This window comes from Mangifera indica, chromosome 20, assembly GCF_011075055.1.
Source record: "Mangifera indica cultivar Alphonso chromosome 20, CATAS_Mindica_2.1, whole genome shotgun sequence".
Taxonomy (NCBI): domain Eukaryota; kingdom Viridiplantae; phylum Streptophyta; class Magnoliopsida; order Sapindales; family Anacardiaceae; genus Mangifera; species Mangifera indica.
The window spans coordinates 11,480,368-11,503,242 of record NC_058156.1 but is presented as its reverse complement, the minus strand read 5'-3'; the positions used below and the strand labels follow the sequence as shown (position 1 = coordinate 11,503,242).

Sequence of the window (22,875 nt, the reverse complement as noted above, 5' to 3'; positions counted from 1 at the left end):
AAAGTGAAAATAAATAGAAATAAAATAGATTTATTTAAATTTTTTTTTTTTTAAATTATGCAGAAGCAGAAGCAGAAGCAAGGCAGCTTCTGCTGCCGTTTGCTTCTACCGCAAGGCAGCAAAAACCAAAATTTGCTTCTGCTGCCAGGAAAATATATATAAACAGTGTCGTACCGGGCCGGGCTAGCCTATTAGCCTAATATTAAAGTCTTAGGCCCGGCCCGATAGTCCCATGGGCTCGGCCCGACACTCCACAGTGTCGGGCCGGGCTTTATCGTGCCCGAGCCTTTTTTTGTGCTTCGGGCCGGGCCCAATTGACATGTCTAGCCACAAGACACGGATGAGCGTTTGCATAGTTTCCCTTATTAAAAAAAAATTGTTTTGATAATATTTTAATATTTAAAATAGAAGTTATAATTAAAAAACCTTTTATATTATCTATTACACATATATTAATAAAAAATTATTAAAATCTTTTATTACTTGATAAACTAAACAAAATAAAGGGAGTAATAACCTTTTAATACCTCAACCAAATACCCGTAAAAGGAAATTAATTAGGTTAAAAAATTGGGTTAATAGTAAAATATCAAATATATCCACAATTCTAACTATAACATGACATAATTCACTTTAATATGTATCATATGAAAAAAATCCTTCCCCAATGAGAAAATTGCAGCCTTCCGAGGATGTAAATTATCAAATAAGTACATCATTTGATTTAACATTCTTCATGAATCTACCATTAGACGTAAAATATCACATGAGTTCTATTTGATGTAAAATATTACATGAGTCCCCTTAGATGTGAAATGTTCCATGAGACATCCTTCAGTTGTAATTTGTAAAACATCATATAAATCTTCATTCAGAAGTAAATTATGATGTAATACTTCAATTGAACTGCATGTATACTGTAGATGGGACTCCAATTAGGGCCGGTTTAGTTAGAAAATATTTTATTATAAAAAATTAAAAGATTATTATAAAAATAAATTACTTTATATGTTAATGAAGATAAATTAATAATATGTTTATGTAATGAATATTTATAAATAATTATCTAACATATTAAATATAAATAATATAAATATAAGTAATAAAAAATATAAAAATTTATTATACCAAATGCACACTTGGGGGTTTTTGCAAACAAGGGAAAAATGTAGCGGTTTATCGAAGTGTCAAGCCATGTCAATTCGTGGCTCAGTGTGGAATGTTGATGATCGGGCTACAAAAGGAGGGAAAACAAAGACAAATCGGAGCCACATTCAATGCAACAATCTTAATTATAGAAAATGTTTAATAAAAAAAACTTTAAAAAATATGTTGATTGCAAGATAAATAAAGACATGACTAACAACTCTTGACATCAGGTTATAAGCTGTTAAAAAAGAAACAACTAACTTCCTAAAAGCTTCATCTTTTCTCTGCAGACTCATTCTTCATTTGCAACTTAACAACATTATCTACAGTCCACCTCGGCTCATGTTCTGGCCCTGTTGACAGCTTCACACATCAGCAGCCTATGTCGGTATGATGAAGCGGCTTCTGAGGCATTTTGATGCAGATGTCGCAATGAATCAAGATTATATTATTGTTTTTCAGACTCAAAATCCTTGTCTTTATTATTAAAATGCTTTTCGTATTTTTTTGCTTCTTTTTTTTTTTTCTGCGCAAAACAACAATAGTTTTGGTCGAAAGCTGATGACGTGGAAACCAAATGAGGTGTAGCACGACAGTTCTGATGGGATAAGCCATCGTTTGAGAGAGCCGAATAGGCATCAGAGTCACCAAATCAACTGGGTTCGTAAAAGGCACTTGGTGAATAATTATTGTGTTGTAAGGATGCAACTCGCTTCAATAAATATAGCATTGCTCTAAATTGTTATGAAAATGACGAAAAGAAGTTGGTAGGAAATTTAGGTGAAGCTACCACGAAATAAAATGACCCCACCACCGTAGCTTCATGACCTCGCATTTACAACTTCCGCCCTCTATCGCCACTCCACCCTGTCACACCTCATACTTTATCGAATCAACTAAATTCCAATTTAATCCTCTTAAGAGATAATACACAAAAGGGATAATTGTTCCATGTGAGAAACAATCCGTTTGAAAGAAATGGTCCAACAATTTGTTCGAGAGAAACCAACTTTTTTATATCTGTTAAAGAAACAATATGTAATTAAATTTTATTTTATTTTTTATTCAAAATTATTATTAAAAAATTTATATATTATTTATGCATTCATTTTATATGTTTAAAATATATATACATAATTTTATTATTAGAAAAAATAAATTGATAATAATGTGACAACATAAAAGTGACAATATGACTAGGGAGCATCGAAATTCATGGAAGATTGATCAAATAATAGCGACGATAGTCTTCTATGGTTCTGATATTTGGGAAAATAAGACGGAATCCTCTAGAAGCTGTTCAAAACATTGACCAAGACTCTCAGTTTCGATGTTTCTTCGTTCCTTCTTATCCAAAGAGAGGAATCTGTGGTGCTCATTTCTCCTGTCCTGTGCACAAGGCAAACAGTGACTCCTAATTTTCATCTTATAACTCAAACTACCATTGTTACTCCTGTAGTTGAAAGAAAATTTGCAAAAAGATTTCTTTAAACACCCACACAGACATGGATGAGAAATTGCAGAATGCTGCCATGGAAGGAGATGTGGAAGCATTATTTTCAATACTTGAAGAGGATCCCAACGTTTTAGAGCGTATTGATCAAGTATCATTTGTGACTACTCCCTTGCATACAGCTGCAAGGGAGGGAAAGATCCATTTCGCCAAGGAGATACTAAACTTAAAGCCTTCATTCGCTTGGAAGCGAGACCATCTTGGGCGTAGCCCCCTCCACTTGGCTTTGGAGGGAAAACACCAGCAGAAAGAGCTTAGTCCCCGTGATTTGGATTTGGAAGAGAAGTACCAGGAACTTGTAACATGGTTGATAAAACATGACAGTGAGGTTGTCCGTGTTAAAGCAAAGGGGATGGTTACTCCTCTGCACTATGCAGCTCAACTAGACGATGAATCCAGTGTGGCCGACTTTTTGTATGTTTGTCCATTATCAATCGAAGACTTGACTGTTAAATCTGAAACTGTTGTACATGTGGCTGTAAAAAAGGGGAGTTTGAAAGCCTTTAAAGTCTTGTTAGGATGGCTTCGACGCTTCAACAAAGAGGAGATCCTGAAGTGGAAGGACGAGGAAGGAAACAATCCATTGCATACTGCAGTGTCTGCAGATCAACCTGAGGTAAGCATCCGATTTGCCTTGTCATTTTCTTTATATAAGCTTCTAATATTTCATTTTCTCCTCAATTATGAAGATGGTGAAGCTGTTGATTGAATATCTGAAAGTGAATATAAAGAACAGTAAAGGTTTGACAGCTTTGGACATCTTCTACCTTCGCCAATGTCAAGGTTTGGTAGATGCAGCTGTTGGTAACATTCTACTTGCTGCTAAAGCTGAAACTGCATCTCAACTCCATCTTCCGTCTTTAAGAGATTCGAAAAAAACTTTACTAGCCGAGTACTTTTCTGGTGGCTTAACGTGTTCAGAAAAAATTCTGAAAGGATTCTCGCAGGGTTACCAAAGAGTTGATCAAGTTCCTCTTGAAGTCCGGAACGTACTGCTTGTGGTGGCTATATTGATAGCCACAGCCACCTATCAAGCAGCATTAAGCCCCCCGGAGGATATTGGCAAGATGACGGCAATCTGCAGCCTGCAGCCAACAACACTGGTATCAGTAACACCACCAGCACCATCTTTAATACAGAACAACATGCTGCAGGGAAGATGATTCGGCAGTCTTTCCGACAATTTTCATTTTTTACATTTAATTCTTTGGCCTTTTTTACGTCTTTGCGCATTATTTCCATTCTTGTAGCTGACCTCCCATTGTTCAATTTCAGTTTCCTTATGACAAATTGGATGGAAGCTTCTTATTTGTTTTCTATTCTTGAAACTATAGGCGACAGCGCAGCCTTGTTTCTCTTTTTTCTGTTTGTATGTTGGCAGGCAACATATTGGATCCCAGTTTTCTTAACTGGCCAACATTCGGAGCTCACACGGCATGGCCGCCGGAAGAACCTGCGTTTGGGAAGCTTTGAACAACCGAAGATGGGAAATCAGCTGTAAATAGTAATAGTGAATTTATGTTTTGTAATTGCTTGTAATGTTACAACAACTCTCTGAATATATTTGATGAACTTATCTCTTTCACCATTCAAATGGGATCTCAACTCCCAACTATGCACATAAATATTTTAAGTTTTCAGATATTTGAAATATTACAGTAATAAATTTTTGGGAAATTATTAAAAATAGACAAAAGTAAAGGGGCTTAAGCGAAAATACCCAAAAAATACATATTTAACAAAAATACCCAACATTTGTGAAATGTCTAAACTACCCCTATATATAAACAAGCCAAAATTTCATAATTCCCACTGTTAAATGCCCATAATCACTGTGCAAATAAAAAAAAATAGACTTTTCTCCCACTGTGAACCGGCGTCCCACTGTGAAGCCATTTCCTACGATTTTCTTGCTCTCCGGCGACCGAAAATGGTCAAAAAGGTTAGTATATCTTCCGTGATCTTGTTTGAATCAACTTATTGTCCATATTATTGAGATTTGAGTGAGAATTTGCGGTTTGAAATATTAGGGTTTGCGGTTTGAACAATGCTTAATATGTGTTGATTTTTGGTTGTTTTTGTTAAATTGGTTGAGGGGTTTTGTGTTAAAGCATATCTAGATTCGATTTATGTTGAAATTGGAGGCCGAAATGAGCAATTTTTGGCCGAAAATCGCATTGGTGTTCATCGGCAGTGCGACAGTGGAACAGTGTTTTCCACCGTCGCAGAAGAACAACCCACTGTGATAGTGGTTAGGGGGGTTAAGTGGCTTTTTAAAAATATTAGGGATCTGGTGGTTATTTTTAGTCCACTGCAGGCGTTTCTGAAATTTGCCATATCACAGTGGATTGGGGGGAAAATTAACAATTTTGAAACTGCAGGGGCGGTAGAACTTCGAGAATTACTGAGGGGCAAGGGATAAATATTGGACTTGTTTGTAATAGATATTTTTTCAGGGGGTAAATTGATATTTTTCACATCTAGGGTTTCTGGACGCGTAGTTTTCGAATTTTATATCCGTTTTTTCTATTTTAAGATTTTTCAATATGTAGTTTTAGAATTTTAGATTAAGTTTCTCGATTTTTGTGCCTCTTGGACACATTTTACGATATAATGACTTCGTATTTTTAAAATTTCCGAAAAATTTTTCGATTGTTGCCGTTCTAGGGTTTTTCAACCTTTAGCATTCGAATTTCAGTTCCGTTTTTTCGAATTTTATCATTTTACGATATATCGATTCGTATTTTTCAAATTTCTGAAAAATTTCTCGATTGTTGCCATTCTAAGGTTTTTCAACCTTTAGAATTCGAATTTCAGTTCCGTTTTTTCAAATTTTATCGTTTTACGATATATCGATACGTATTTTTCAGATTTCTGAAAAATTTCTAGATTGTTGCCATTATAGGGTTTTTCAACCTTTAGAATTCGAATTTCAGTTTCGTTTTTTCGAATGTTACCGTTTTACTATATATCGATTCGTATTTTTCAGATTTTTGAAAAATTTCTGGATTGTTGCCATTCTAGGGTTTTTCAACCTTTAGAATTCGAATTTCAGTTCCGTTTTTTTAAAATTTTATCATTTTACGATATATCGACTCGTATTTTTCAGATTTCTAAATAATTTCTCGATTGTTGTCATTCTAAGGTTTTTCAACCTTTAGAATTCGAATTTCAGTTCTGTTTTTTCAAATTTTATCGTTTTACGATATATCGATTCGTATTTTTCAGATTTCTGAAGAATTTCTCGATTGTTGCCATTATAGGGTTTTTCAATCTTTAGAATTCGAATTTCAGTTTCGTTTTTTTGAATTTCATCGTTTAACGATATATCGACTTGTACTTTTCAGATTTTCGAAGAATTTCTCGATTGTTGCCATTTTAGGGTTTTTCAACTTTTAAAATTCGAATTTCAGTTCTTTTTTTTTGAATTTCACCGTTTTACAATCTTGAAATCTTATTTTTAAAATTTTTCAATCGCCTCTTTTATTGTTTTGTATTTTTTTTCTTTTTATGATTTTCCATGAAGACATTTGTTTATATATTTGCTATTTATGAATGGCTAATGAATTTTGTAAATTTTCGCAGGATATTTCTCGCAAAAGAAGACGTGTTGAAAGCGAGCTGCGAATCCCCGATGAGTCCAGACACTTCCGGACAGATCTGATATGTCGTGCACAACGCACAACATTATCTAGGATTATGTCTATACTGACCCCGGAGCAGTTACGACTATTCAAGAGGACATGTTTCGGGTATCTTCTTCGTTTACCCGAGACCAAATTCTCTGGTATATTAGTTCATTCATTTATACTACGACAACTACATCGATTCTCTGCCAGAGATGAGTTTTGGTTTTGGATTAGCGGGGTTGATGTTCGTTTTAGCCCGTTTGAGTTTGCTTTGGTGACGGGTCTTTCGTTTAGTCGACGCATTGATATTTCTTCATATATTCCTCGCTCCTCCAGTCATAGGATCAGAGATACGTACTTTCGAGGTTGTCCGAAGGTACAGTATCATGACCTAGAGCGTGTTTTCTTATCGAGGCCGTGGGGGGATGACGACATTGATGCAATAAAGATGGCCTTATTGTATGTTCTTCACATAGTTTTGTTAGGGAATGATCGGCGAAAGAAGGTGTCTTTAGAGTATTTATAGTTGGTCGATCATCTGGATGGGTTTAATTCCTATCCTTGGGGTTTTCAGGCAACATATTGTATCCCATTGGTCTTAGTTGACAAAAATTCGAAGCTCACACAGCATGGCCGCTGGAAAAACCTACGTTTGGGAAGCTTTGAACAACCGAAGATGGGAAATCAGCTGTAAATAGTAATAGTGAATTTATAGAGTGCTTCTGCCACTTGTTTATGTTTTGTAATTGCTTGTAATGTTACAACAACTCTCTGGATATATTTAATGGACTCGTCTCTTTCACCATTCAAATGGGATCTCAACTCCCAACTATGCGCATAAATATTTCAAGTTTTTAGATATTTGACATGTTACAGTAATAAATTTTAAGACAAGGGAGTTAAAATGTTTATTACCTATGTATATACGATCGTCTTTTGACGATTCATTAGTGTATGTGTTTAAAGGTGTTATGGTCATTTAATGACGGTTTTTAAGTGTTCCGGTTCTGGAAGATCAGGGTATTTGCCCATTCTCCGTCGAATTAGCCGGTCCGGTTTGCAAATTGGCAGGAAGCGAGTGGGGATTACGCTGGTTTATGGGCGCGTGCAGAGTAGAAAAATTTGTGAGTGCAGTTAGAAAAAGAAAGGTCACTGGGAAGAAATCAGAAGTAACTCTGCAGCAGGCAAGCGATGGAATCTACGATTTCAAATACGATAATTCCCACCGTGCCAGTAACAGTACCTCCTTGCCGATTATTGAAAATATTCTGTTACACCGTTAATAGAAAAATTAATATTTAAATATATATAATTTTATTGTTATTAAAATAATAACTCAAATATTATTCACATGACTAATCTATCATACCAATATCTAATAACTCAATCTTAAAATATCACAGCTGTATATAACTAACGGTAAATCGAGTCCACGTTAACTTTAAATAACAATTGAATGAGATCATTATACTAAAGTTTAAACTTGGTTAGAAAAAATCAATTTAATTTTAAATTTGATTTAAATCAATTCAAACTTAAATATTTAGATTAATTTAAAGTTAACTCGTATTATAAAAATGTAATTAATTTTTCAATTAAACTTGGCTCATTCAATTGCAATTTAAATTTAAGGTTGAATAGTTTAAATCAAATCCAAACCTATATAAAACAACAATATTACTACATGTCAAATAATCTAATAGTCAACATATCGTTAACTATATATAATTACAATTAGATTTAACTAGATTTGATTTGAACCGAATCAAAACAACACCCAATCAGAAAGATCAATTAGCTAAAACTTTATTTGGTAAAGTGCAGCAACATTTTTGTTTGGAGGGCAACAATTCTAGAGAAGTTGTTTCTAGTTGGTATTACAACATGATTTATGTACGCTCATCGTGCTCGTACACTGGCCACTTAGCAATGTTACTTGCAACTTGTTTTGAGATATGTCATTATTTGGTTAAAATTTTATTTTTGATTTAAAATTATTCATAATCATCGTTTAATTGAGTTCAATTATGAATCGGTACTATTTAATAATTAGTATAAGTTTGAACATTTGTTTGAATCATACCGATCATCAAATTCTGAGCAAACTGATTTAATTGACTGGTATAAGAATATAAAGCATGGATAATGCTTAGACGTGGTGGAAAATAATACAATAATGTTAAAAAAATAGGTTAATTGTAAAATATTATATTTATCCATAATTCTAACGATAATATTACATAATTCACTTTAATATTTGTCATATAAAAAAAATCCATCAGATAAGTATTATTGCAGTTTCCCTTGAAGAAAAATATTATAAGAAATGTTATTTATATCTAGTTTTGAATATTTAATTAGATATTCAAATAATATGTGATCATGTGATTTGATAATTTTGAATTAAAAATAAAATAACATCTAAATTTCATGATAATACATTATATGAATACTCAATTAAAAAGTTAAAACTACGTGTAATGTGTATAATTTAAGGTGACTGAGTTGAAGTTCCATTGTAATTTATAATGGTAACCAAATGAGACTAGCTAATCAAATTGATTAGACTGTCACCCGCAAACAAAAATAGTTGTGGTTCACTTGAAAACTAGTTTTTGAGTTAAACCTGCGTAAATTAATTTGAATCAAATTAAATTAAGTGGTTGCAACGGATATACCTGAAAAAAATAAGGGGGGGGGGGGGGGGGGGGGGGGTGGGGTGGGGGGGTTTGATCACATCAATATTAAAAATTCAATTTTTTTAAATTTAATTTTTAAGACTTAAGTCCAAATTTTATCTATCATTTTATTAATACATTACATTATTTTGATATTAAAATAATTTAGAAAATAAATTTAATAATAAATTATTTAAAATATTATTTTTAATAATTAAACAATCTGATGACCAATCAAATATTAAAAATCAATTTTGTGCTCCATCTTTTCTCAAATGAAAAAAGGTGACTTTCTGATAAGAATAAAAATAAGGATAGTAACGAAGATGATTTAAATTTTTGTCAGTGGAGATAAAAATGAAAATATTTTTGATATATAATAAATATTATAAATATTTATTATAAATATATTATAACGTATAATAAATATTTTAATATTTTTCTAATGGAAATGAGGAGGAGAAGGAGAGAAAATTTTTTCCTAGAGGGAAGGGGATGGAGGATTCTTGTTATCCCTATGTTGAGGATGCCATCTCTAATTCCATTGTGTTAAGTTGTTGGATGGTCTACTTCCATGCTTATTTTTGGAACTCCTTCATTTACTGCCTTGAAAAAAAGGAGATGATTTTTAAATTTCTTTTTGTCTTGTCACTTTTAACCTTGAATTGTTTGATTATTTTTAAATTGTTATGAACCGACAAAAGGAAGTTCTTAGGAAATTTCGTGAGGCTACCATGAAATAAAATTAAGTTTCCCTTTTTTGAAAACGCGTCATTAACAGCTTCCTTATTGCAGTGAAGTCTTAAGAATCAAGATACAAGTTTTATGTTTTTTTCTCTGAAATTGTTGGCATGGAAGCCCCACCACCATATTTTCATGACCTCACGTTCACAATTTCTGCTCTCGATTGCCACTCCACTTTATCGTACCTCTTTTCTTATCGAACTGATTCAGTTTGAATCAAACTCTTAACTTAATTAAAGGAATTACATATAAGGATTATTATTTATTATGTGTGATTTTAAGATTTAAAATTTAGAGTTCGTGTGAGCCTAGGCAAAATTGCTTGCAAAATTGAAGGTAATGATACTGAAGAATGATTCGTTCACAAGCATCTATCATCTAGGGTTTTACTAATCTTGACAGTATGAGTTGAGAGCCTCGAAATTCCTGGATGATGGACCATATAATTGGACGTTAGTCTTCCATGGCTATGATATTTGGGAAATGAGAAAGGAAAACTCCAGAAGCTGTCCAAAACATTGACCAAGACTCACTGTTTCGGTGCTTCTTCGTTGCTTCCTATCCAAAAAGAGGAATCTAAGGTGCTCATTTCTCCTGTCCTGTGCACAAGGCAAACAGTGACTCCTAATTTTCATTCTTATTACCCAAACTACCATTGTTACTCTTGTAGTTGAAAGAAAATTTGTAAAAGATTTCTTTAAACACCCACACAGACATGGATGAGAGGTTGCAGAATGCTGCCATGGAAGGAAATGTGGATGCATTATATTTAGTGGTTGCAGAGGATCCTTATGTTTTGGAGCGTATTGATCAAGTACCATTTGTGACTACTCCCTTACACACAGCTGCAAGGGAGGGAATGACCTATTTTGCCAAGGAAATACTAAACTTAAGGCCTTCATTTGCTTGGAAGCGAGATCATATTGGGCGTAGCCCTCTCCATTTGGCTTTGGAGGGGAAGCACTTGCAGGAACGGCTTAGTCCTCATGATTTGAATTTGGAGGGGAAGTACCAGGAAGTTGTTACGTGGTTGATAAAACATGACAGTGGGCTTGTCCATGTTAAAGCAAGGGGGATGGTTACTCCTTTGCATTATGCAGCTCAACTAGACGATGAATCCAATTTGACAGACTTTTTGTATGTTTGTCCATTATCAGTCGAAGATTTGACTGTTAGATCTGAAACTGCTGTCCATCTCGCCCTCATAAACGGGAGTTTGAAAGCCTTTAAAGTCCTGTTAGGATGGCTCCAATACGTCAACAAAGAGGAGATCCTGAACTGGGAGGATGAAGAAGGAAACAATGCATTGCATACTGCAGTTTCTGCAAATCAACCAGAGGTAAGCATCCCAGATGTTTTTTACTGCTAGCTCAGTTTGCCTTGCAATTTTCTTTGCATAAGCTTCTAATATTTCATTATCTGGTCAATAATAAAGGCGGTGAAACTGTTGATTGGATGTATGAAAGTGAATAAAAAGAACGGTAAAGGTTTAACAGCTTTGGACATCTTCAATGATCGCCAAGGTCAAGATTTGGTAGATGCAGCAGTTGGGGACATTCTACTTGCTGCTAAAGCTAAAAGTGCATCTCAACTCCATTGTCCGTCTTTAAGAGGTTCAGAAGAAGCTTCACTATTTGAGAACTCTTCCAGGGGCTTATCATTTTCTGCAAGAATTCTGAAAAGCTTTGGTCTGGGTTACCGAAGCGTTGATAAAGTTCCACTTGAAGTCCGAAATGTTCTACTTGTGGTGGCTATATTGATAGCCACAGCCACCTATCAAGCTGCATTAAGCCCTCGTGGAGGATTTTGGCAAGAGGACAGCAATCTGCAGCCTCCAGCCACCATCAGCGCTATCAGTAACACGACGGCCAGTACCATCTATAATACAAAGCCTTTTGATCACCTTGCAGGGAACATAGTCTACATCATATTTTTTAGTATATAACACATCATTTATCTACTAAAAAATATGATGTAGACTATGTCCAATTGACTTGACTCTAGAGTTGATTCGTGAGCTTGTTCGGGTTTAAATTAACTTTTACTCAAATAAATTTGAAACAAACTTATTGTATATGAATCCGAACAATAGTTTTACTCAAATAACTTTTACTCAAAATCCTTGTCTTTATTATTAAAATGCTTTTCATATATTTTTGCCTTTTTTTGTTTTTTCTGCGCAAAAGAACAATAGTTTTTGGTCGAAGGCTGATGACGTGGAAACCAAATGCGGTGTAGCACGACAGCTCAGTCATCTTTTGAGAGAGCCGAATAGGCACCAGAGTCACCAACTCAACTGGGTTCGTGGAAGGCACTTGGTGAATAATTATTGTATTGTAAGGATGCAACTCGCTTAAATAAATATAGCATTGCTCTTAATTGTTATGAAAATGACGAAAAGAAGTTGGTAGGAAATTTAGGTGAAGCCACCACTAAATAAAAATGTTGCAGTGTAAACACAAGAATCTAGATACAAATTTTTTGTTTTTACTCTGAAATTATTGGCGTGGAAACTCCACCGCCGTAGCTTTATGACCTCAAATTTACAACTTCCGCTCTGCGTCGCTACTCCACCCTATCACACCTCATTCTTTATTGAATCAAGTCAATTCCAATGTAATTTTCTTAAGAGATAATACACAAAAGAGATTACCTAAGATTGTTCCATGGGAGAAACAATCTGTTTGAAAGAGATGGTCCAACAATTTGTTTGAAAAAAATAACTTAAGAGATAAATTTATTATTACTATTTTTCGTTAAGTAATCCAGATTAGTTAGTGACTTTGTCTATTATAAACTTTTAAATAGTAACAAGGGTAACTCCATAATAGAAGATACAAAATTGTTTCAACAATTTCAGATTTAATACAATATTGTTATGTGTCCCATTGTCATCCCTAGTTCCATTGTGTTAAATTGATAGTCTACCTTTATGCTTATTTCTGGATCCTTCTTTCAGTCTAGTCGCTTGAAAAGTTTTTTATTATATGACTATTTAATTCTATGAAAATGACAAAAGGAAGTTGCCAGGAAATTTAGGTGAAGCTACCAAGAAATAAAAATGAGTTGCACTTCTTGAAAAAGAGTCATTATGCAGTGAAAACATAAGAATCAAGATACAAAGTCTAATGCTTTTTCTCTAGAATTATTGCCATGGAATCCCCACCATCGTACATTCACGACTCACTCTCAAATGAGTCTGAAATTAGAATTAAAAATGTTCACAACTTCCGCTACTCCATCCAATCACACCCGGCGGCGGATTTGAACTTTGTTAGAGTAGGCCTACACCCACACTTGAATTTGACAAAATTGAAGAAATATTATTTAAATTCATCTTCATATTAAAAAAAAAAAAGTTTGAAAATAAGTTACTTGCGTCCACCCTTAATGGTAAATATGTTTGAACAAATAAATTTAAAGATATATTATTAGACTCACTCTCAAATGAGTCTGAAATTAGAATTAAAGGACATGTTTGTCTTAATACAAAACAAAACTTTAAACCTATTGTAGAATTGGCTTAGGTTATTACCCAAACACCACATTTTTATTAGAAAAACCAAAGCATATGTCAATTAAAATCAAGAAGGTTAATTTCAAAAACTGAATTTCTTCCTCTAGATCTTCAACTTTATTTTGGCAACCATTCCTCAGAATTTAATTTCCAGAGATAGAGTTTCAATCTTTTGAAAAAATAGTGTTAAACTAAATAATTGATATTCAAATATTTAAATATATTATTTTAACTTGTTTTGTTTATCAATATATAACGAGACATATGGGTTTTCAATCTAGATAATTAAGTTTTGATTTAACAACTAGATTCAAAGTTATAAAACTTAAATATCAATTAATTTTCTAGTAAATTTAATCAATCTTTTTATAAACCTTTGTGTCTTTTACTTGTATTGAAATTGTGATTGAACTCTAAATTTGTATAGAATCTTTTTCATGGATTATAACTTATATAAAAACATTTAATTATATTAGATTTAAGTTTATCGTTAGATTTCTATGTTTTTTTTTTCCTGTTTACATTGAAAAGGTTTATTCCACCTAAAATATTGCTTTATGTTGTTATATTTTTTCTTTTCTCTTGTTTCTTTTACTCATGGATTGGTGATTTTTATTTTTTAAGTTTTCACTATTTGACTAATGAACAATGGTGGAGCCATGAAGGTACGTTTAGATCTAAACCGAGCCGCTCGGTCTCAATAGTTAACTTAACTTGCTTAGCTTGGATTGAATTCGAATAAAAGGATTTGGCTCATTATTGAAACTAAGTCAAACTCAAGTTAGGATGTGTTCAACTTGAATCGACTCAAATTCAATTCAAATTCATGATTTAAATTAGTGATTTAAATTTATGGCTTGTTTCGATTTCATAATTCAAATTTATGGTTCGATTTAACTCAAATCTATAACTCGAATAAGTGGTTTTACCTATTATTTGAGTAAAACGATGTATTTTATTAATAAGCCATAAATTCAAACTATTGATTCGAGCAAAATTGAGCTAAGAATTTGGACACTCTTTCGAACCATGAATTTAAACTAAACTCGAACTAAATTAAACCAAATAATTATTTATTCAAACAAACATGAGTCATTGTTAATATTGGTTCAACAAACTTAAATGAACATCAAATTAAACTAGTTTTTATTCGAAACGGACTTGAATTAAGAAACGTTCTGGCTTCATTGCAATCGATTTTAAATTATAAGTTATTGAGTCATTTGAAACACTAGGTCGAAACGTGAATTTCAAGCTATTTCACCCGAACTTATATGGAGTAACTATCCTTTCTAGAAGTCACAGGTTTTGTCTGCAATCGGAGCTCATGATCCTGAAGATCACTTGGCTGGTTTGTTGATATGTCCACCTCCATTTTGTTATGTTTAATCAGATGAACCAAACTCCATTTCAGTTTAAAAAAAAAAAAAATCATAATTATGTATTTTTGAAAAAGTTATAAAGCTAGCGTATTTGATTCAATTACAAAAACCTTAATAGTCAATTGTGGTAGCTAAGGTAATTTATTATTAATAAGCTAATGAATTTCTCTTAATTATAATAAATATATGTAAAGGAAAAGGGAAATGGAAGAGTATGTGCAAAGAGCGTGGTAGTTTGGCAAAGAGATGGAAAATATATTATAAAGTCAAGCAATTCTATATTTACATACTTTTAATTATTTAATTAAATATATAAATAATATGTTATTATAAGCTTGATTATCATTTTATTTTAATTTAAAATCACCTAACCAATTATTTAACAAGATACTCATTTTTCTAAGGCCAAAGGACTATTCAGACTAGCAAAAAATTTATCCATTAAATTATCGAATTTAGACAATTCAAACCTGAAACTTTATAAGATCTGTACGATTTCATGGACTGGCCTGGTCTTAGTGTTGGAAGATTCTATGATTCTTATAGAGCACTAGGTGCTTATGCTTATTTGTATCTGTTCGTTGATGATTTGCTGCTTCTGGTTGTTCTTACCGAGTTGATAATGAGTATTGTCGTAGGGGATTGCAACTTCTAAGAAAGTCATGAAGAAGATATGGAAGACGGTAGAGATTGTCAAGAGTACCCACCAACTTTACAATATTGGTTATAGAGAGATTGTCAAGTGTATCCACCAACCTTTGCAGTATTGGTTGGATGTAGAAAGTAGTGAAACTGAGATTAGAGTCAATCTTTGGAAAAAAAAAAAAAGGACATGATTGTTATGTGATATGCTCTCATTTCATAGAAACAAACTTGTTTCTCGTTAATGTGGCTAAGTTCTTTGAAGATAATTTTAAGCTCCTCAAGGTCCATCTAAAGATGGCAATTCAATCCATCAAACCAAATCTCTAGTTTGCTCCTTTCCAAATGGAGAGAGGATTTGCCGATTGAACATAGATGAGAATGAGGATATGAATGACTAAAATCCTTAAAAGTGAAGATAGAGATAGATATATCTTTGACTCATCTCCTCTCTGACTCATCCTTTCTCCGATTTGTCTCCTACCACGCATATCCTCTAAATCCTTAAATATTGATAACCCATTAAAAGTTTCAAATTATTATAAATACACCTTAACACATAATATATATTCTAATAATTTTCTAGTAGGAATGGAAGGAAAAAGGAAAGAAATTTTCCTTGTAGGTAAGAGGATGGAGATTTCTCATCTTTTATGTATCAAGGAGGGGGATCGAGATTAGGGATTTGGCCTCTCCCCGTCCGGTGGCCATTGCTAGTTCCATTGTGTTAAGTTAATAGTCTACCTTCATGCTTAGTTTTGGAACTCCTTCATATCTACTGCCTTGAGAAAAAAGAGATGACTTCTAAATTTCTCTCTTGGTCTTGTTACTTTTAAACTTGAAATGTTTTGGATTTTTTGACTATTTAATTGTTATGAAATAACAAAAGGAAATAGTTAGGAAATTTAGGTGAAGCTAACATGAAATAAAAATGATTTCCATTTTCTGAAAACAAGTCCTTACCATCACCGAAGTTGCACCAAGGACTCAAGAATCAAGTTACAAGTTCTATGTTTTTTTTTTTTTGCAGGTTTTTAAAGTGGTAGGTTCATACAGTAATAAGCTCAAAGACTGAACCTCGAAAAAAATTTAATTTCTAACCGAAATAGTTACCTTAAGCCCAAACCCAAAATTTTATCTCTAATCTAGGCTTGAACAAGTTAGATTCGGTTCAATAGGCCCGATTGATAGGCTTATGGTTAGCAACCTGAGTTTTTGTCAATTTGGCGATGAATCCAATTATGCAGCTCAACTAGACGATGAATCCAATTTGACAGACTTTTTGTATGTTTGTCCATTATCAGTCAAAGATTTGACTGTTAGATCTGAAACTGCTGTCCATGTCGCCCTCAAAAACGGGAGTTTGAAAGCCTTTAAAGTCCTGTTAGGATGACTCCAATACTTCAAAAAAGAGGAGATCCTGAACTGGGAGGATGAAGAAGGAAACAATGCATTGCATACTGCAGTTTCTGCAAATCAACCTGAGGTAAGCATCCCATATGTTTTTTACTGCTAGCTCAATTTGCCTTGTAATTTTCTTTGCATAAGCTTCTAATATTTCATTATCTGGTCAATAATAAAGGCGGTGAAACTGTTGATTGGTTCTGTGAAAGTGAATAAAAAGAACGGTAAAGGTTTAACAGCTTTGGACATCTTCAATGATCGCCAAGGTCAAGATTTGGTAGATGCAGCAGTTGGGGACATTCTACTTGCTGCGAAAGCTAAAAGTGCATCTCAACTCCATTGTCCGTCTTTAAGAGGTTCAGAAGAAGCTTCACTATTTGAGAACTCTTCCAGGGGCTTATCATTTTCTGCAAGAATTCCGAAAAGCTTTGGTCTGGGTTACCGAAGCGTTGATAAAGTTCCACTTGAAGTCCGAAATGTTCTACTTGTGGTGGCCATATTGATAGCCACAGCCACCTATCAAGCTGCATTAAGCCCCCCTGGAGGATTTTGGCAAGAGGACAGCAATCTGCAGCCTCCAGCCACCACCAGCGCTATCAGTAACACCACGGCCAGCACCATCTGTACTACAAAGCCTTTTGATCACCTTGCAGGGAACATGATTCTGGGGTCTTTAGGCCAGTTATTATTTTTGACATTTAATTCTTCAGCCTTTTTTACGTCTGTGTGCTTAATTGCCACCCTCGTGACGGGCTCCCATTTTACAGAATCATTATCCGATTGATATCTTTGATGGTATTTTCGTATTATGTTTCTATTCTTGAAACTTTTGACTACAACGAAAGGACCTCTGTAGGGCCTTTGCTTCTCATTTTTCTGCTTGTAAGTTTTCTTGCAGCATATTATATTCCAGTATTTTTAAATTACCAACAACTGAAGCTCACATGGCATGGCCGCCGGAGGAACCTATGTCTGGGAAGCTTTGAACAACCCAAGATGTGAATTCAGCTAGTGAATTTATTTTTCTGTGTCACTTGTTTATGTTTTATTTTTGGAGTAAACATTGTTTGAAATGTTACATCTGCTCCGAAAAAACCTAATAAAGTTGTTTCTTTCACTTTTGCAAATGATAATTTAGGGCTGTCAAAGTCGCCAACCCCAGCTTGCTTTGGCCCTGCAATTTTGAAAAAGCCTGTGTTGGCTCGGAATAGATCAAAGCGAACTGTGTCAGGCCTACAAGCTTAGTAGGCTGTGTTAGGCTTGCAAGCTTAACAGGTAAAACCTGTGGGTGGGTTTTTTAAAAATATTAATAAATTATATTTTTAAAAATTAATTAAATATTAATAAATATTATAAATTATAATTGAATAGGTTGACCCATAAAAAGACGGCCTACAAATGTATTTTATAATATTATAAAAAATATTATCATATCAATTCTTTTCCAAAACACATAATTATGATTGGGATCTGGTTTTTTAATTTTACCTGAATTAGAGTGTGGTTCATCGAATTGAAGGTGACAAAATGGAGGTGGACATATCAATAAACCAATCAAATGATCTTCAAAAATATATGAATTCTTTTATTGATTCTAAAATACAAGACATCTTAGATATCTTTACAAAAGACTATCAAATCTCAATCATTGATTGACCAAACTAGAAACAACAAATTGTAACAAAACTCACCACTGGAGTAAAGAGAATAGAAACCAAAACACTAAGAACGCCATGAAGAAGATTATGGAAGATAACAGAGAGTTTGTCAAGTGTATACAACATCCTTTACAATATTGGTTGGATGCGTAAAGGAGTGAAATTGAGATTAGAATTAATCCCTGAAAAAAACAAGTATATGATTGTTAAGTGATATGCTCTTGTTTCTCTTGTTTTTTGTTAATGTGGTCAAGTTCAATGAAGATAGTTTTAAGTTCCTCAAGTTTCATTTAGAATTGACAGTTTGATCTATTAAACTGGATCTGTGGCCTATCTTTCTTAATTCTTCAATAGGAATGAGGATGAGACAAAGATGAAAATGACTAAAATATCTGTAATTAAGGACTATAATAGAAATATCTTTGACCCATCCTCTTTTCAATTTGTCTCTTACTCTACATATCTTTTGAATAATTATAAATATATGTTAACACATAATAAAATTTTAATTTTTTTTTAGTGGAGATAAAGAAGGAGAAGGAGAGAGAATTTTTTTCTTAGGGGGAAGGGGATGGAGATTCCTTATTATCTCTATGTTGAGGATGTCATCTCTAATTCCATTGTATTAAGTTGCTGGATGGTCTACTTTCATGCTTATTTTGGAGCTCTTTCATTTTATTGCCCTGAAGAACAAAGAGATGACTTTCAAATTTCTTTGTCTTGTCACTTTTAGACTTGAACTGTTTTGGATTGTTTGACTATTTTTTAATTGTTATGAACCGACAAAAGGATCAAAATACAACTTTTTTATTGCAATGAAGTCTTAAGGATCAAGATACAAGTTTTATATTTTTTTCTCTGAAATTATTGGCATGGAGGGCCCACCACTGTATTTTCATGACCTCACGTTCACAATTTCCACTCCACCTTATCATACCTCCTTTTTTATCCAACCAAACCAATTTATTTTGAACCAAACCTTTAATTTCATTAGAGGTAATATCTATAAGGGATATTTTTTATTAGGTGTGATTTTAAGATTTAGGATTTAAAGTACAAAGTGGTATCACGCATAAGGGATAGTTATTTCGCGTGAGCCTAGGCAAAATTGCCTGCAAAATTGAAGGGAATGATACTGAAGAATGATTCGTTCACAAATCTTGACAGTATGAGTTGAGAGCCTCGAAATTCCTGGATGATGGACCATATAATTGGGACGTTAGTCTTCCATGGCTATGATATTTGGGAAAATGAGAAAGGAATACTCTAGAAGCTGTCCAAAACATTGACCAAGACTCACTGTTTTGATGCTTCTTCGTTGCTTCTTATCCAGAGATAGGAATCTGTGTGGTGCTTATTTCTCCTTTCTTGTTCACAAGGCAAACAGTGACTCCTAATTTTCAATCTTATAACCCAAACTACCATTGTTACTCCTGTAGTTGAAAGAAAATTTGCAAAAGATTTCTTTAAACACCCACACAGACATGGATGAGAGGTTGCAGAATGCTGCCATAGAAGGAAATGTGGATGCATTATATTCAGTACTTGCAGAGGATCCTTACGTTTTAGAGCGTATTGATCAAGTACCATTTGTGACTACTCCCTTGCATACAGCTGCAAGGGAGGGAAAGATCCATTTCGCCAAGGAGATACTAAACTTAAAGCCTTCATTTGCTTGGAAGCGAGACCATCTTGGGCGTAGCCCCCTCCACTTGGCTTTGGAGGGAAAGCGCCTGCAGGAAGGGCTTAGTCCCCGTGATTTGGATTTGGAAGAGAAGTACCAGGAACTTGTAACATGGTTGATAAAACATGACAGTGAGGTTGTCCGTGTTAAAGCAAAGGGGATGGTTACTCCTCTGCACTATGCAGCTCAACTAGACGATGAATCCAGTGTGGCTGACTTTTTGTATGTTTGTCCATTATCAATCGAAGAGTTGACTGTTAAATCTGAAACTGTTGTACATGTGGCTGTAAAAAACGGGAGTTTCAAAGCCTTTAAAGTCTTGCTAGGATGGCTTCGACGCTTCAACAAAGAGGAGATCCTGAAGTGGAAGGACGAGGAAGGAAACAATCCATTGCATACTGCAGTGTCTGCAGATCAACCTGAGGTAAGCATCCGATTTGCCTTGTCATTTTCTTTATATAAGCTTCTAAAATTTCATTTTCTACTCAATTGTGAAGATGGTGAAGCTGTTGATTGGATATCTGAAAGTGAATATAAACAACAGTAAAGGTTTGACAGCTTTGGACATCTTCTACGTTCGCCGATGTCAAGGTTTGGTAGATGCAGCAGTTGGGGACATTCTACTTGCTGCTAATGCTAAAACTGCTTGTCAACTCCATCGTCCGTCCTTAAGAGATTCAAAAAAACCTTTACTAGTCGAGTACTTCTCTGGTGGCTTACCGTTTTCAGAAAAAATTCTGAAAAGATTCTCGCTAGGTTACCGAAGAGTTGATGAAATTCCCCTTGAAGTCCGGAACGTACTACTTGTGGTGGCTATATTGATAGCCACAGCCACCTATCAAGCAGCACTGAGCCCCCCGGAGGATATTGGCAAGATGACCACGAACATGAAGCAGGGATGATGATTCTGGGGTCTTCATTCCAATTATCATTTTTGGCATTTAATTCTTTGGCTTTTTTACGTCTGTGTGCTTTATTTCCACTCTTGTAGCTGGCCTCCCATTTTACATGAACATTAACGCACTGATATTTTTGATGCAATTTTCTTATTATATTTCTATTCTTGAAACTTTTGACTACAACGGAAGTTCCTTTCCACACTCCTTGTTTATCTTTTTTCTGTTTGTAAGTGGGCTTGCAGCATATTATATCCCATGGTTCTTAGATTTGCAACATTCGAAGCTCGCGCGGAATGGCCGCCGGAGGAACCTACGTTTGGGAAGCTTTGAACAACCTAAGATGCGAAATCAGCTGTAAATAGTAATATTGAATTTATATATTTTTTCTGCCACTTGTTTATGTTTTGTAATTGCTTGAGATGTTACAACAACTCTCTGAATATATTTAATGGACTCGTATATATAATCGTCTTTTGACGATTCATTAGTGTATGTGATTAAAGGTATTATGGTCATTTAATGACGGTTTTTTAATTTCCGAAAGATTTAAGTGTTCTTATGTTTTATTTAGCTAGTGAAGTGTAATAACATTTTCCTTCCGAGGGCAACTTTGTCAGGGTAGTTGCTAGTTAATATTAAAGTTATGTTTTTAAAATCGGATTGATGATCAAATCGATTATCTTATTAGTTCATGATTCGATCAATTTAATTTATCATCAAATTATAATAAATTTATTAAATAATATCGAATATTTAACAATTATTTTAAATATAAACTATATAAAATTCATTGGAATCAAATTTATACAATTATTAATACCAATAAAATAAATGTACTTTTTGAAACATAAATGTCAATTCATTAAAACAGAAGAAAACTTAAAAAATAGAATAGGAATTAAAATTAAGAGTCACGACTCACGACAATAAAACTTAGTCAAGCCCAATCTGTTTTTAATTAATTCACTGGTTAACCCGAGTTTGATTAAGTCTTATACTAAGCCAGTTTTTAGTAAGAATCAGATTAAGCCATAGACTAGTTTCCGGTTGAATTGGTTTGTACATTTCAGTTTCAAAATAATTGTATTAAAGCATGATTTCCCTAAACTGACCGTATTTGTAGACCGACCATTTAAGTTTAAAGTTGCATATGATTGCTTTTAACCCTTTTCTGGATATGTTTTTACGCATATTATTCTATATGGCAATTCTACTTCTGTCTTTAACAATATAAATGGTCCTTCTAATGGGTTTTAGGATGGCCTGACTCTACTGTTCTCATTTTTATCAACATTATGGTCAGCAAAAATTCAGAATAACTTCAAATTTTGTTTGCAACCTGAAAGTGTAGGATATAGTTCAGGTTGATTTGCAGATACTGCAGTATGCAATGAATTGTTTCCTTCTTCGTCCTTCAAGTTCAGGATCTCTTCTTTGTTGAAGTATCGAAGCCATCCTAACAAGACTTTAAAGGCTTTGAACTCCGTGTTTTTAGGGGCGACATGGACAGCAGTTTCAAATTTAACAGTGAAATCTTCGATTAATAATTGTCGAAAATATATATTGGGCTTACAAGTGTGAAGATTGAAACTCATATTACATAAAACCAATTGGTTTATATAAGTGTTAAGGTCCAATCCACAACACTTATATACCACTCATTTTATTTAAGTTTATTAGATGTGAGACTTTTCTTTATTTGAGTCTTCAACACCCCCGTTTAAGTGCAAACGGTTAAGCACAAATCATCATCCACGGGGATGAGTCCAGCGGAGGTGGCACTAGGACAGCAGCCGATGACACCATTGGAGGTGGCTAAGCAGAAAACGCAGGGAGAGTGCCCAGCACTGTAGCGCGCGCACGCTGGAGAGCTGGCAGAGTGGAGCAGTCTTGCGTGCAAACTAACCAACAGGTGAGCGGCAGTCTTTGCGGGCCTAGGCACTTGCAGAAAGGCTTTGGGCTTGGATGTAGAGCAT

General features: G+C 34.1%; 4 protein-coding genes across 4 annotated transcripts; all 4 read left to right on the top strand.

Moving 5' to 3' along the window:
* The first annotated feature begins 2,494 nt into the window (after nt 1-2,494).
* On the top strand, nt 2,495-4,256 carry LOC123204255 (ankyrin repeat-containing protein BDA1-like). Its single transcript, XM_044620856.1, has 2 exons — nt 2,495-3,278; nt 3,352-4,256. The coding sequence occupies exons 1-2, from the start codon at nt 2,655-2,657 to the stop codon at nt 3,823-3,825; spliced, it is 1,098 nt and encodes a 365-aa protein (XP_044476791.1). The 5' UTR covers nt 2,495-2,654; the 3' UTR covers nt 3,826-4,256.
* A 5,929-nt stretch (nt 4,257-10,185) lies between these two features.
* LOC123204856 (ankyrin repeat-containing protein BDA1-like) lies at nt 10,186-11,832 on the top strand. Its single transcript, XM_044621661.1, has 2 exons — nt 10,186-11,052; nt 11,149-11,832. The coding sequence occupies exons 1-2, from the start codon at nt 10,429-10,431 to the stop codon at nt 11,656-11,658; spliced, it is 1,134 nt and encodes a 377-aa protein (XP_044477596.1). The 5' UTR covers nt 10,186-10,428; the 3' UTR covers nt 11,659-11,832.
* A 3,279-nt stretch (nt 11,833-15,111) lies between these two features.
* Nucleotides 15,112-17,834, top strand: LOC123204365. Its single transcript, XM_044620968.1, has 3 exons — nt 15,112-15,238; nt 16,667-16,740; nt 16,837-17,834. The coding sequence occupies exons 1-3, from the start codon at nt 15,112-15,114 to the stop codon at nt 17,440-17,442; spliced, it is 807 nt and encodes a 268-aa protein (XP_044476903.1). The 3' UTR covers nt 17,443-17,834.
* Nucleotides 17,835-19,679: 1,845 nt separating this feature from the next.
* On the top strand, nt 19,680-21,433 carry LOC123204264 (ankyrin repeat-containing protein BDA1-like). Its single transcript, XM_044620868.1, has 2 exons — nt 19,680-20,424; nt 20,498-21,433. The coding sequence occupies exons 1-2, from the start codon at nt 19,801-19,803 to the stop codon at nt 20,900-20,902; spliced, it is 1,029 nt and encodes a 342-aa protein (XP_044476803.1). The 5' UTR covers nt 19,680-19,800; the 3' UTR covers nt 20,903-21,433.
* Nucleotides 21,434-22,875: the final 1,442 nt, after the last annotated feature.